General features: G+C 40.9%; 1 protein-coding gene across 4 annotated transcripts in view; it reads left to right on the top strand.

The window, feature by feature from the left end:
- The window catches only part of LYN (LYN proto-oncogene, Src family tyrosine kinase), a 49,483-nt gene extending 36,607 nt beyond the window's left edge, over positions 1-12,876 (top strand). For all 4 annotated transcript variants that reach the window (XM_063168916.1, XM_063168932.1, XM_063168924.1 and 1 more), the window contains exons 11-13: positions 4,493-4,646; positions 5,988-6,119; positions 11,228-12,876. In XM_063168916.1, coding sequence (XP_063024986.1) covers positions 4,493-4,646; positions 5,988-6,119; positions 11,228-11,430 — 489 coding nt within the window. In that variant the 3' untranslated portion in view covers positions 11,431-12,876. The remainder of the gene's footprint in view (positions 1-4,492; positions 4,647-5,987; positions 6,120-11,227) is intronic.
- The last annotated feature ends 1,103 nt before the right edge of the window (positions 12,877-13,979 follow it).

The following is a 13,979-nucleotide window of genomic DNA, read 5'->3' on the forward strand; positions in this document are numbered from 1 at the left end:
AAAGCACTTTACTTAATCCAAGATTCTCAGGATCACTGAAAATGCAAGAAATGGTAGCTGAGCATTAGGGGTTTTTTTGCCCTCATCCATCTGTGATTTTACAAACACAGGAGGGACTGGGAATGCGAGAAAGGGAGAGGAGGATGTGGTCTCTGTGACCATTAGCTGGGTAAAGAAGGCAGTTGTACAGGAAACCCCAGCTGAAGCTGATTTTCCAAGTCAAGAGCACTGTGGGTTGTTGTTTGCATTGCCAGGCTGTTGTTTAGTGCTCCTGAGCTCATTATGCCTTTGCCTTGAAGAGTCTTGAAAAAAAATATGTGTTTGCAAGAGGTGAAACATTCCGACTTTGCAAAATGAGGACTGCTCCTCTGGGTGAAATAAACAACTTTTTGAAAGTAAGCATTTTTCAAGCAAGAAATTACATTACACTGCTGCTCTGCTATACTGACTTAGCTGTTTGGACAGGTGAACACACCTGCTGGTGGGGATTTTTGGAGAGATAGCTGTTGCTGGGTCACACTTACATCAGTGCCTACCCTAACTTACAGCTGTGGGGTCTGGACTTTGGTGGTTTACTTTCTGTACTAATGGTCACGATTTATGAAATCAGGTTTGTGGAAAAGATGGCAAGAAAATGCCTGCTGGGAAGGTGGTCCAGCCCAGTTTCTAAAGCAGCCTGCTCTCTGACAGAGCTGAAGGTATCTCTCATGTTTTAATCAGTGCATACGAATAGGGGCTGGAGGAATTTAACATTAGCTATGCCCTGGCAAAGACAAGTTTATCCATTGGAGATGAATGTTAGAGGTCTCTGAAATTAAAATGTTTTGAGGGAAACTGAGTTTTGCAAGCATATCTTCAAGCACATTCTATCTGCACATTCTGTCTGCCTTAGTACAGAGTAGAGCTGTGGCATTTCCTGTAGGAGTCAGCACCAGCCTGGCTCCTTCAGTTCCTAAAGCAACTGGAACACTCGGGGTTTTACTGGCTGGTTTCTGTCTTGCCTCAGAGGCAGTTTACCAGAAGAGCCTCCAATTCTTTGTTTCACATTTCCTGAATTCATAGTTGTTCCTGCTTGATTAGCTCTGCTGCAAACATATGACACAAATTCAGCAAACCTTTTGTATGTGTAAACTCTTCCTGCTTCTTATGCAAATCCATTACCTTCTGTGTAGGATGCACATATGTAAGGGCTGTGCTTAGGAAAACTGCCTGTGTTTACTAAACAAACTCATAACTTTCGAAAGGGTCAAAGCTTTGTCCTAAAAACAGTCATTCCTTCTTTCTCATGCAGCGCTGATAGTTTCATTAATTCTTCTATGATCTACAGCTTGACTGGCAACTTCTTTCTGTCTTCCAAGGCTACAGTGCCATTGAAATCATAGTAAACTTAGAATAAAATTAATAGAGATTTTTGATGCAGTGTTTTAATTCCTCTCTACCCTCATTTTTAAAATCATAGTAAAAAGTCATCCCTAGATTACAATTAATTTTAAGTCTTATTTGGCATTGTAACACTTCCACTGTGTACTCCTTTTCATGCTTCTTTGAATTTTAATGATACACTCTAATGTTCCAGTGCATAATTATATACATTACTTTAATAATAATTTTTTTTCCTCTGTGAATCTGCTTTAACTACATAGCTGCTTGACTGGGACAAGAGGAATATGATTTTTCAGCCTCTCCTGACTTCACCTTTAGAATAAGCACTACTACAAACTGAAAATTATTATTACACTGATGTATCATTTGAAGATATGTGTCTTTTGCAAGAGTTTTCACTGGCCAGCTACAAAGTGTCTACACCCTCTTCATAGACAAAGAGTCACAGGAAGATGAACTGTCTTTTTGAAAACTCTGTGATCAAGAAGTATATTTTATTTTATTATGCATCTGGACATTCTTGAAAGGTACAGCTATTGAAAGGTTGATCCCAGGCCAAAGACAGCCCTGTCCAGATCAGTAACACCTCCACAGTCTCCTGGAGGACTTTTCTTTCATTCTTACCCTGGCTGCACAGTTCCTAATATGTAGAGATTTGTTTGGGGTTTTTTTGAAAGGATTTAATTTGGGTATTTCTAGAAGTGTGTGTCAGTACTTCATTAAAGGTGACTGGGAACTACTTCTTCTTTGCACTAACACTTGAGCAGTGTAGGCAGAATTCTCTTCTAAAAGCCACAAAAGATATTCCTGAAGCCCAAATTAGCTTTCCCATTCTGCTCCCAAATAGATGTTACGTGTAGCTGAGCAGTCTTGACAGGTACCAATGATCATTAAAAGAGAGGGGGAAAGGCTTTAATTTTCTTTTGTTCATATGAATTTCTCTAGCATTAGCATTTCATTTGGCAATGAAAACCCAACAATAATCATTAGGAGTTATCACGTGGGCTCTGGCACCCATCTCAATCAAAAAATATCAATTTTTTTATTTCTTCTTTTCCTAAGCAAAGGTTTAACATGACCGGATGTGTGAATTCAGTTGTTTGGTCGCTGTGTTTCCCCTCCTTCGCTGATTCAAAATTCCTTGCTGTTAATTTTTTCCTGCTTTGGAATTTTCTTCATTTTTCAGTGAATCTAGCACAAATAAGGGGAAATAAAATCGTCTTTCCAATGGCTTTTCTTTGTTGGACTTGGAAACTGAATATCACAATCACAAATGTTTCTTTTGTGAAGTGATTCTTCATTCCCTGTCCAGCAGTTCACCCAAATGTTATCTCTGTGCAGGGAGGAAGGAGGGAATTCCTCTGTGGAGTTTGATGTATTTTTGGTGGCATTACCAGACCTGTCTGCACTTTGGGTGTATCTGCCATGCCAGTCCAAACTCAGCATCAATCTTACAGCAAAACCTTCCTCTTCGTCTCTGCTTCCTCCTCATGGCATGGGGAGCAAAGAGAGGCAAAGCAGACTCTAAATTAAATACTGCTCTTCTGTTGTGTCTATAAGCCCCTAATAGGATTCTCTGTGGCAATTATTCACCAGCAGCTGCTTCCTTCATTAGTAAATGTTTGACTTGCCTCTAGAAAATGTGAAATGCAGGTGTTGCTCATTCTCTTCATCAGAGTTTCTTCTTGGTTTGGTGTGAGAACCCCCCTGCACTGTACAAGGGCAGTGTCACATTTCTCTGAAGGATGTATCTGACTGTAACAAGAGGTCTGCAGGGGAGGAAGTGGGAGGGCAAGTGGCTCTATTTTTCCATTGCTTAAACCAAAAAAGGGGAACAAAGACTGTGAGGTTTGTGTTGTAAGTGGTGGCAGCGAGTGCCTTGGCAGCACCCCTCGGGGACTTCTGAAAAACAGAGAAGCAGAAGTGATGTTCATGTCCTCTTCAATTTGGGCAGCTGCTGTGCCTGCTTTACTGCTCAGCTGGAAGGAGCACCTCTGCTGCTGGGGAGGGATCCCTGCCTGGTCTGCTCCTCAGGGCACAGCACAGAGCCTGTGGTGAGGTGCCAGGGACTGGCACTGCTGAAGGACCCTCCCTGCTCCACTGCAGATCTGAGGGCGTGGGGGCTCCCAAATCACATGGCCAAGATGGGTCTGACACCCCCCCACAGGCATCCCAGACACCTGTGGCACAGGTGGAACCTTGACTGGGAATGTCCCATCACCAGTCTCACAAGAAAGACAAAAACTGATGGCTCCCAAAGACAGGGTTTCTTTTTTCTTAACTCTGTTTAAACTTTTTGACAGGATACAGTCTACACATCAGTTTTATTACTCTGAGTTTAGAAACTATTATCTCTATTATCTCAATTTCTTTTCTTTTGTTTTTTCCTGAGGAAAAAAAAAAAAAAAAAAAAAAGTAGTCTGGAAAAAAATCATCCCCTCTGCATATTTTTGAGGTTATTAATTTGGTTTGGAAATCAATTTGGGCTGCTGAAATGCAGATTATATTTACTTATGATACTATCTGAAAGCTGGCTGTTGCCAAAAATTCCTCATGTATGAACAGGTACATGTTGCAGAAGAAAATGAAGGTGTTTCTCCTACCTCAGTAATTGCTTCCTAATTGTCCAGGCTTATGCTGGGTAGATAGAAAATTGTTGGGGTTTTTTAACTTTCTCTGCGCTGTCGCTTTATCAGTACCTGCTTCATCAGAGAACCTGTATCCTAAGTCATTAATTCCTTCTATTTTCTTAGTATTTAGAAAATAAACTAGGAAAGAAGATATTTTAATAGAAATCTTAGGAACATTTTATTCCATATTCTGTTTCAGGAAATGTCTTCCATACGTCTCTAATCCTGCCAGCTGTTACTCACCCGAATTATTCTTTCAGAGCTGCTATCATAGGCAGAGTTTTGCAGGGCTGGATCTGTGCATAGGTTTTCCATGGCAATCCCCCCTTTCCTGGCTTCCATCTAAAAAATTCTCCAAAGGCACCAATAATGAATAGATGGATGTGGCTTTGCTGATACCTTTGAAGAAAGAAGGATCAGACCTGCTAATGGAGCTCTATGGTATTGAAATATCAAAATAATTCTTCTTTTGGTTACAGATTGCAGAAGGGATGGCATACATAGAAAGAAAAAATTATATCCATCGAGATTTGAGAGCAGCAAATGTTCTGGTTTCAGACCTATTGATGTGCAAAATTGCTGATTTTGGATTAGCAAGAGTGATCGAAGACAATGAATACACAGCAAGGGAAGGTATGTATTTTTATTTTTGTCTTTAAAGCTTCTGCCTCTGGGAGGCAGTGAGGTTGTATCTAGCAGAAATATGGTCACCAAGGATAGGAAGTGCTGTAACAGCTTCCTAGGGGCTGCATTCTAATGCCAACTTCTAAAACGAGTAAAGGAAACAACCTTTCTGTGCTCCCCAAGATTTTTGATGAGTTTATTTTAAGTAAATTTGAAAGACAAAGACAATCTACAGTATTTAACTGCACACCATTTTTTCCTAAATTGAACAAAATAATTGCATAGTCTCAGCTTCCATCTCACAGAATTAAAGGCCAAGAAACTGTGATCTTAAATTCTCTTAAAATCCTTAAATGCCTTGTGGACCTCCTTTCAAAGGAGGAAACCCTAGCAGGTGTAGTTGCTGGTAACAAGAAAAGCTTTAGCAGAACTTTGGAAGCTGTTTGAGGAGCTGGAGCATTAATTTACATGTTCAGCAGCATTGCAGGGACCCTGGAAGGCTGGGTCATGTCCCTGTTCAGCACATGGATGGGAGATAACAGGGTCAGGACTGGCCAGAGGAAAAACCTGCTGTGAAAGCTGTATGTCTGGGTTTGGCCATGAGTGTTTTGCTAATGTTGTCAAGGATCCTTTCAGGAAATGCACTGTGGGTTGTAGTGAAAAGTTTTTATTTTTGCTTCCATGCTTAAGCGTAGCTTTTCAGAGTGGTTTGTTGGCTGGCTTTGCCCTTCTCCTTTTAAAGATACAGCCTCAGGTTTTCACAGTCTGGATGGATATCTGGTAACGTAGGCAAGAGGGGAAGAACTAAAATATGAAGAAAGAGAGCAACACACTACAGCTGAGATTAAGGAAGATGAGCTCTTCAGCAGGCACTGAATTATAGTAATTCAATAGATCAGCAGGAAGGGTCTGGTTAAGCAGTTTTCAGAGGTACAGACCCATATCTGTGGGTTTAGCTAGCTCTGGACTTTGTATATTGATTAAATTAACTTCTCAGGTTATAAATTTTTATGTCAAGTTTCTTTGATGTGTTTTCTGCTATCAGAAAAGTTTCCTAGCTCACCTGGTAAGATGTTAGAGCAGGCTAAAAAGGGCTTAGAAAGACTCTGCTTGTATTACTCCCTGTTGTCAAATGAATTAATATAGTATTCCCAACAAAGGCTGCCTGAATGTTTTTATTTGACTGTAAGGAGTTTGCTTTTATATGGCAATTTCTGGAATCTGTTAGTTAGATATGAAAGACAGTCATTTAAGATATGACTTTTTAAGTTATGTCTTGCTACTGCTTTTGTATCTATGGCTGAATGTGAAATGAATTAAAGTGACTATTTGAGACTGCTTTTTTTTCAGGTGCAAAATTCCCTATTAAATGGACAGCACCAGAGGCAATTAACTATGGATCTTTCACTATTAAATCTGATGTGTGGTCATTTGGGATTCTCCTGTATGAAATTGTTACATATGGAAAGATTCCTTATCCAGGTATGGACCTTTAGTTTTAGTCTGTATTTATACTTTGGTGCTAAAAGGCAAAGAAAATACTCAGGGAGAGAGCTGGCAGTAGTGACACTGATGATTGGAAAAATGTCTTACAGGTAATCATACTGCTTTGAAAACTTACTGTATGTGTAAGGTACATGCCTCTCCAGGGTGAATTTCAGCAAACAGAGTAATGAGACCATGGGTATATAGTCATTTTTATATGTTCTAAAGGTGTTACAACTGCAGCAAATGCAGATGCTGTGTTTCTGACATCCCTGTTTTGTGGACCAGAAGCATAGTCCCATGGCAAGGATGCAGTGCTGCAAGTCCTAACAGTGCTCTGTAAGCTTTAATAACATAAAATATGTGGGGTCTTTAATAACATAACATGTGAAGATACTAAGAAAGTGTGTTTTCACAAGCAAATAGGCTGTAGTAATTTGTCAGTGCTAGCCTAGTCTAAACAAATATGAAAGCACACCCTAAAGCAGTGTTGATGTACCACTAGGAATGTTTAATGTTTATTGTTCCTTACAGTCAGGTACAAGCCACAGAGGTGTGCACATCAAATGGAGCTGCTTTGGGTGGCTGTGAGATGGTCGTGTGCTTCATGTCTCATTTTTCATTGTTAAACAAAATATATATATATATATATGTTAAATATATATAATGTAAAATTAAATATTCATGTTTCCAGCACACAGAGACACCTTGTATGAAGGGGTCTTTTATGCACATAAAATTGTTACATGTCAGGCAAAGATGATTAATTCTGGGCAACAGACTGCATTCATTTAAGCTTACTGAGGTTATGGGAAATTGCCCTAAATTCCCTTCTCTGGTGGGCAAATGGGGAAAGTACAGCCATGTTCAGAGTAACTTCAGAGAGGAATCTTGGGATCCTAGTGGGAAAGGGACACCAGGTATTTCATCCAAGCAAAACTCTCCCGGTGCTTCCAGTGCAGCAGCTCTTGCTGTTTAAACAGTGAAAACATTTTCACCACTTCATGAGCAGCTGGAATTCTGCATCTTGAGCTGCCAGAGATGGTCAAGAGGCAGACCCAAATCCCTGAAGTGACAGTAGGCTGAACACCTCTGGACACAGGGAGATGGGAAATCCCACAAGACTCGGGCAGTGGGAAGGGAGTGATGGATAGCCAACTTTACACAGCTATGGGAGAACACAGTGACTTTCCATACAGAGCTGGAGCCAAACCAGACATTCTCATGGCACAGTTCTAGGCCAGGAAAACACTGAAGGTCAAGACTAGCCCCTTTAAACTTCAAGAGGTGATAGGGCTGCTTGAGTCACTTTGTAGGTGAGGGCTATGAAATACTGGACAGCACAGCAGGTCCTCCCAAAGCTCTCCTTAAACACTGCTAGGGAAGCACTGTTTAAGGAGGATGGATGAAGAATCAAGGAAGGGAGATGGGAAGGATCAGAAGGGAGAGGTGTGCAGCCAAGTAAGGCATGGCTCTTCCCACAGTCAAGATGCTTTTTCCCAGTTAGCACTTGCCTGTGTGTACAGAGAGCTCCTGCACGGAGCTGGGCTCACAAGATTATTTCTGAAGAATTTCTGCTTAGAAAATGGTCCTTCTCTGAGCAAACCTACAAGGTCTCCTGGAAACCAGCACTACAAAAATACAAAACCCAATCCAATACTTAATTCTGCAGCTAAATGTGCTCTCTCTTTACCTTCATAAGCCATATCATGGTTCTATTCTGAGAATAAAGTCAATCTGTACAGCAGACACGGTACTGCTGCACTGCTGTGGGAAAATCTCTCTTCTAGGGGAAGTCTGGACAATATTTTTTTAAATGTGGGAGCATTTTTATGAGCACCATAAATACTCCCTGCGCCGTGGATTCATTTATCAACCAGCAGTTACATATGGAAGGCTCTTGACTGCATATTAGAAGATTTTAATGTTGCAAGTATTTTGTTTTAATATTTGCAAGTATTGCTTGCATTAAAATGGATGAGAGATACACATCTATTTTAAATAGAAGTATAAATTGAAATAGCGTGTTGGACTGAAAGTTTATTCTGAGCACCAGAATCACAGCAAAATACGTGGGTGACCAGTCTACTTTACACAAGGAGATGTGACAGATTTGGGCAAATTACCCCAGCATGGCAACAGTAACCTGGTGATGGATTGTGACCAGTAACAACTGGACAGAAACAGTAAATTGATTTTTCCCTTCTAGTGGGAATGCTTCAAACTATTATTTTCAATTATTAACCAGCTCTAGCAACTAGAGTATTCAGCATAGAGCTGCATATGAAACAGCTGGAGTTGAAATTGGCAAGTAGCTAATACCTGCACTCAGCTTGGTAGGAAGCATTTCTAGCCAAGAAGTTTGGAGCTTTTGTGATCTTTGTTCTTAAATTCCAACAGCTGTTTCTCTTCCTGAGAAACTCAAAGCCATTAGTGGAACTGGAGTTTCAGGAACTACCTCTGAAATCTAAAACAAGGATCTGATTCTCTAGGCACAAAAGTTGAATTGGTAGTTCAAACCTGATTTCTAGGTGATCACATAGTATGTCAATACTGGCAGCATCCATAATTGCATTCCAGTTATGCTTGGGACTCTTCACAAGGTATGACCTTTCTGTACAGTGGGATTCCTCCTCCATACCACTCTGTTCACATCATTTCCCAGGCCCTAACACAAAGAAATATGACTCTGTGAAACCTAACAGGTACCACAGCATAAATTAACGGACATGTACCAAAACTTCAGGATTCAAGAGGGTGTAAGTGTGATAAATACGTATGTGGGATATATTTCTGTCACTGATTAGGATGTAGATATGGTAAGACAGGTGATTCTTTAGCTACTAAAAGAAAAAAATTGAAACAATTTTAAAAAGATGAAGTTAAACAAGTAGCTATTTGAGAATACTGTTTGGACTGCGGATAACCCTTTTTGTTTTAAATAAAGCCCCAAACACATGGAAGTATGTACATGACATATTTGCTATAAAATGTTTTAATTTTTTGCTTCTGAACTCAAATGGATATTAAACAGATCTTTTTCCTGCAGGGTAGCTAAAACACAGGCTTGTCCTTAGCATTCATAAGGTAACAGTCCTGCAGACAGCAGATCTAAGCACAATCCTATGGGGTACTTAAACCCCAAAAATCATCCCCATTCTGCACAAAAGCCCAGTAGCAGCAGTCTTCATATAGCAGCACGGTTAACTAAGATTTTGTAGGGTAGGAATAACTTTTTTACTGCATATATTATATACAATCCCATTTCTTGAGGTTCAGGCAGTCCAATCACTGTTCTCTATAAAATACTTTATGGAATTTCTTCCTGTATTTAATTTGTCTCTATATAGCAGTAATTCCTTATTCTGTGACAACATACCCTTCCCCTACTTTGAAATACTCCTTTTCTGCATATGGGCAGTGTTAGTTCAGGAAAGCTTCCCTTCTCCTTCCAAAGAGGAACTGAAAATACAAAAGATGTGCCCAAAGTAAGCACTTTGATCCAGACTCAGATTACATGGCTGTGGGTATTTTTGGAGAAGCTCGAAGCCAACAAGCTTGAGCTGAAGTCAGCTATATGAGCTCTGGTCATCTTGAATAATCCAAGTATACTGGATAAAGTTGTCATTTGGTTGTAATTCAAGTGTGTGCTTACCTGCCAAGTGGCTCAACCCACAGCCACAGCAGTCAGATAATACATGTAAAGGTCTGCAGCAGCAGAGCTGCACCAGGGGTTCAGGGGAGCACCACATCTGCATCTCCACTCTTGACCCGGCTCAGAGCAGGACCCCTCCTCCCTCCTGTCAGCCAAGCAGAGCTGCCCTCCCTGCACCTCTGGGGTGTGCAGGAGACTGTCCTGCATGGAGCTGACCAGAGGCTGAATGGCCTGAGAAAACAAACCTGGGGGAGCTGTAGTCTCGGGCAGAACTGCACCACATGGAGCATCTAGCCTGAGGGGTGGCTGAGAGGGCTGGGATACCCTTCCCAAAAGGGAAAGCCTTCTCTGGTGAGCATGAATCTCTAGGCTGAAGCACAGGTGCTCCCTGCATGCCCAGCCATCAGAACAAACAGCATCCCTGAGTACAGAAGAGAGTCTGTGCCAGAGAAGGCAATGCAGCCACTGGCATGGTTAGATGAGATTTGCAGAGGAAGGGACAAGCCCAAAGGCAGGTTTCTGGGTAGGAAGTGGTGAGCCTAAAATAGAAAAAGCTGGCCCTAGTGTAGGTGACCTCCTGAAAGTAGGTGTTGAAACTGTTCTGAGAACCAGTTTCTCAAGGGTTTGATAAAGGGTGGGGAGGGGTGACAGGAAATTTAAAAAAGGGGGAGAAGGATGGAGTCTAGGGCAGGACTCTCATGTGACATCAGCTGGCACGTGAGATGCAGGGAGCACTGCTGGTACTTACAGTTCTTATCCTCTGGAAGAAAACCAAAGCAGGGAAAAAAAGCAAAGCTCAGCATAGCTGGCGAGTAGGTTTTGCATGACAGGAGTAGGACAAGAGGGGAAGTTACCTATTACAATTAATGATTTCATGAGTGACTGTCCAGTATCTTGCAATCAGCAGCATTTACACAAAAGCTGATGTAGAAGAAATCCTGAAATTTTGGGCAGGCTGACTGCAGTGTGGTCAAACAGGGAGGCTGCTCTCCATCTCAGGATGGATGGGTCTCCAGCAAGCAGAGCAGCAGCTCTACTGCTAGAGATGAAGGCTGGTGCCAGGGCAGGCTTTTGCTGGGAATCACACCACCACAGGAAGCAGAGTAAATGGAGACAGGATTGGTCAGAAGAACAGAGCAGAGGTGGTTCTGGAGATAAGAATTGTGATTTTTCCCCACAGTTTTGTTAGACTTGACAGTACAAGTTATGGTGCTCAGCTGCAGTAATGGAAACATTCCCACCAGGATTTTCAGAGCAAGTCCCTCATTGCTGGTGCACACCTTGACTTTGTTTATTGAACTCATGCTAGGAGCTATCTTTAATAAGTAGCAAAGATGTTAAACTAGTGGGTGAAGATCTTAAGAGTGAAGTAAAAAAAAAAAAGAAAAAGTAACTTCTCTAAGAATGGAGATAATTTCATCAACTCTTTCTTCTTTGTTTTTTGTTGAAGGTATGAGCAACTCTGATGTGATGGTTGCTCTTCAGCGTGGGTACCGGATGCCACGCATGGAAACCTGCCCAGCTGAGCTTTATGATATCATGAAAACATGCTGGAAAGACAAAGCAGAAGAGAGGCCAACCTTTGATTACCTACAGAGTGTGCTTGATGACTTCTACACAGCAACAGAAGGGCAGTACCAACAACAGCCATAGAACAAAGAACACTTTTTCTATTGCCATAGATCATTGGCACAGACTATCTTTAGAAGAGACTGCTCAAACCAGTTACTTCATGCATTCAGATGTCTTAACTGAGTGTGGAAGCTGGAGAATAATTCTGCAGAGAAATAATGTTTTTATTTAGTTAAAACAGTTCCTCTAAAGCTTCAAGTTCTCCTTAAAGGCTCTGTGTTTTGCATCTGTAGAAACACCCCAAAGCAAACAGGCTTTTTGGGGGTCAGGAAGGAGAAGGAAGGAAAGCAGTCATGCCCTGGTACAGTTTGACAAGACCCTCTTAGGATCTAAATCATGCAATATGTTACAAGGAGACCTTGATAAAAGGGTTGAGAGGATGCATGAACAGCTGTTTTCAAAACAAAAAGTCACAAAGGAGAACTTACAGATTTAAGACGTGGTGACATTCTTAAATCTTCTCTTTTGAAATACAGCATATTGCAAAAATTATTTTTATATCCTTTTTATTTCACATTAGTATCAGGCGTACACTCACCTCTTGTAAGGCTTTCTAAACAGTGTCAAGGTTTCCTTTGAGGAAGAGTTAGGTATGTCATTCTTTACACTGAAAAAAATCTGATTTTCTGCTGTAAAACCCTAAATTTAAAATGATTTCCAAAGCATTACAAAAGCATCAGATGCAGAAGTGCAAGATGAACACACATGACTGCAGACATGGCAGCACACCTCCCTCTGTGTTCAAGCTTCAGTTTCCCACAAGGCCAAAGTCCATGGAATCATCTGAAGTCCATGGAAAAGCCCAGGACTCTGAAGGAATTTCATACCTTGATTGCAGTCGCTAAAAATGTTACCAGTGAAAATATTTTAATCTTCATTTTTAATCCTCTGTGGTTATTCAAGAATATTCCTTATATTTTTGCTGCTTTAATCAACTAACCTCAAATCTGTTTGAAAGCTAAAACTAGCTCTAGCACTATCAAAAACAATTTGTGGAAACATGCAATAAGATATCAAATTATATTGCAGTGACGCTGTCACATGTTGCTTAGTATTACAAATCTAATTCTTAAAGTGAAGGCAAGTTGCTGTGCTCTTTACATGGAATTGTTCTATCAAATTACTTACCCAAACAGATGAGCTAGTGCACTTGCAGTGTAACCACAGCACAGCATAATTATTTCTTTTTCAAAGTGACACTGGTTCTTAGAGCTGAAACCCAGTACACATCTTTGCCATCCTTCAGCCCAGTTATTTAGGCAAATGGTACTTTGCAGAAGCTTAAAACTTTTCTGAGAAAGCTTCAGTGTGCCTGCAGTTGAAGCTCAGCAGCAGAAGTATTCATGGCTTTTCTTTTCCAGGGGCTTCCTTCAGTCAAACTGTGCAGTTTAAACAGACTGTCAGTTAAATATGTAAATAGTTTCTATTGTATGGTGATTTTTAATTTTAATAAACACTTAATCTGAAGCTAGCAGTATGGCAGTGATTTGAGATAAAGCAAACAGCTGATGTTCTATCCAGGGGTAGCTTCATGTGGAACAGGGGAATCTCTGATTATCACCACTGCCAAGATTAATGGACTCTACTTTCCTTACAACTTTGAGAAACTGAAAAGGACCAAACCCACCATTTTTTTGCATTCCTTCTTGTGGTTTCTTATCCTGGAGGGCATGAAGAGAAGAACCAACCCTCAGCTATTCTTGAAAAAAAGCTTTAATGGAATAGCTACACTGTGCTTTAGCAACTTTTGGGAAAACATTAACAGTTCAGCACTGGCCAGTAGTTCACTAGAGGCTTCATTTTAACACTGAAAAAAAAACAAAAAGAAAAGCTCAAGATAATGTAACTTTGTCTTTCAAACCATTTCCTGTAGCCAACCAAAGAGCTCTGGGAAGTGAGAGGGAGCATAGAAAGAACAGTTGTTCAGAGAGTAGGAGGTTATAGTTAGTGTTACATAAACTTGCTGGACAGGCTGCCAAGGTGTAGCATGAGGTAGTTTGAAATGGTATTATGGAAATTTTCCAGCATTAACCTGTTCTGATGATTTTTTAAACTTCTGCTTTAATTGCTTTTCCTAAAGCAATTTGTACATAACAGCTTTCTTATTCAAGAGAGCAGCATTCAGTGTCTCATATAACTACACCAAAATATTTTTTAATAGCTGGAATAGTTTATGTGGGAGTAGACAAATATTTTAGAAATCCTACCTTGCAGGGATTATAGGCCTTCAGAACTACTAAAACCAGATAACCCTGTATTTAACAGAAACAGTTCAAAGCACAAGGACAGCAATGGCTGAAGAACAACCTCTGCAGCCTTGTTAAATAGATGTCAGAGTGATTACTGATCACAGAGCAGCCCAAAACTCCCAGCAGCCTGGCAAGGGGAGTCACAGCAGAGCAGGGCTGTCCTCTGTCACACGGGGAGGCTGCACCACCCACTGTCCCCCCAGGGAGGGAGAGGTTCTTGCTTTGAACTCAGGCCCCTTCCACTGAGAGAAACTCACTTACAGGGGCTGATCAATCCAATTTACTTACAGATTCCACAGCAAGCCTCCAGCAATTACAGGC

Source organism: Melospiza melodia, chromosome 1 (assembly GCF_035770615.1).
Source record: "Melospiza melodia melodia isolate bMelMel2 chromosome 1, bMelMel2.pri, whole genome shotgun sequence".
In the NCBI taxonomy this organism is placed as follows: domain Eukaryota; kingdom Metazoa; phylum Chordata; class Aves; order Passeriformes; family Passerellidae; genus Melospiza; species Melospiza melodia.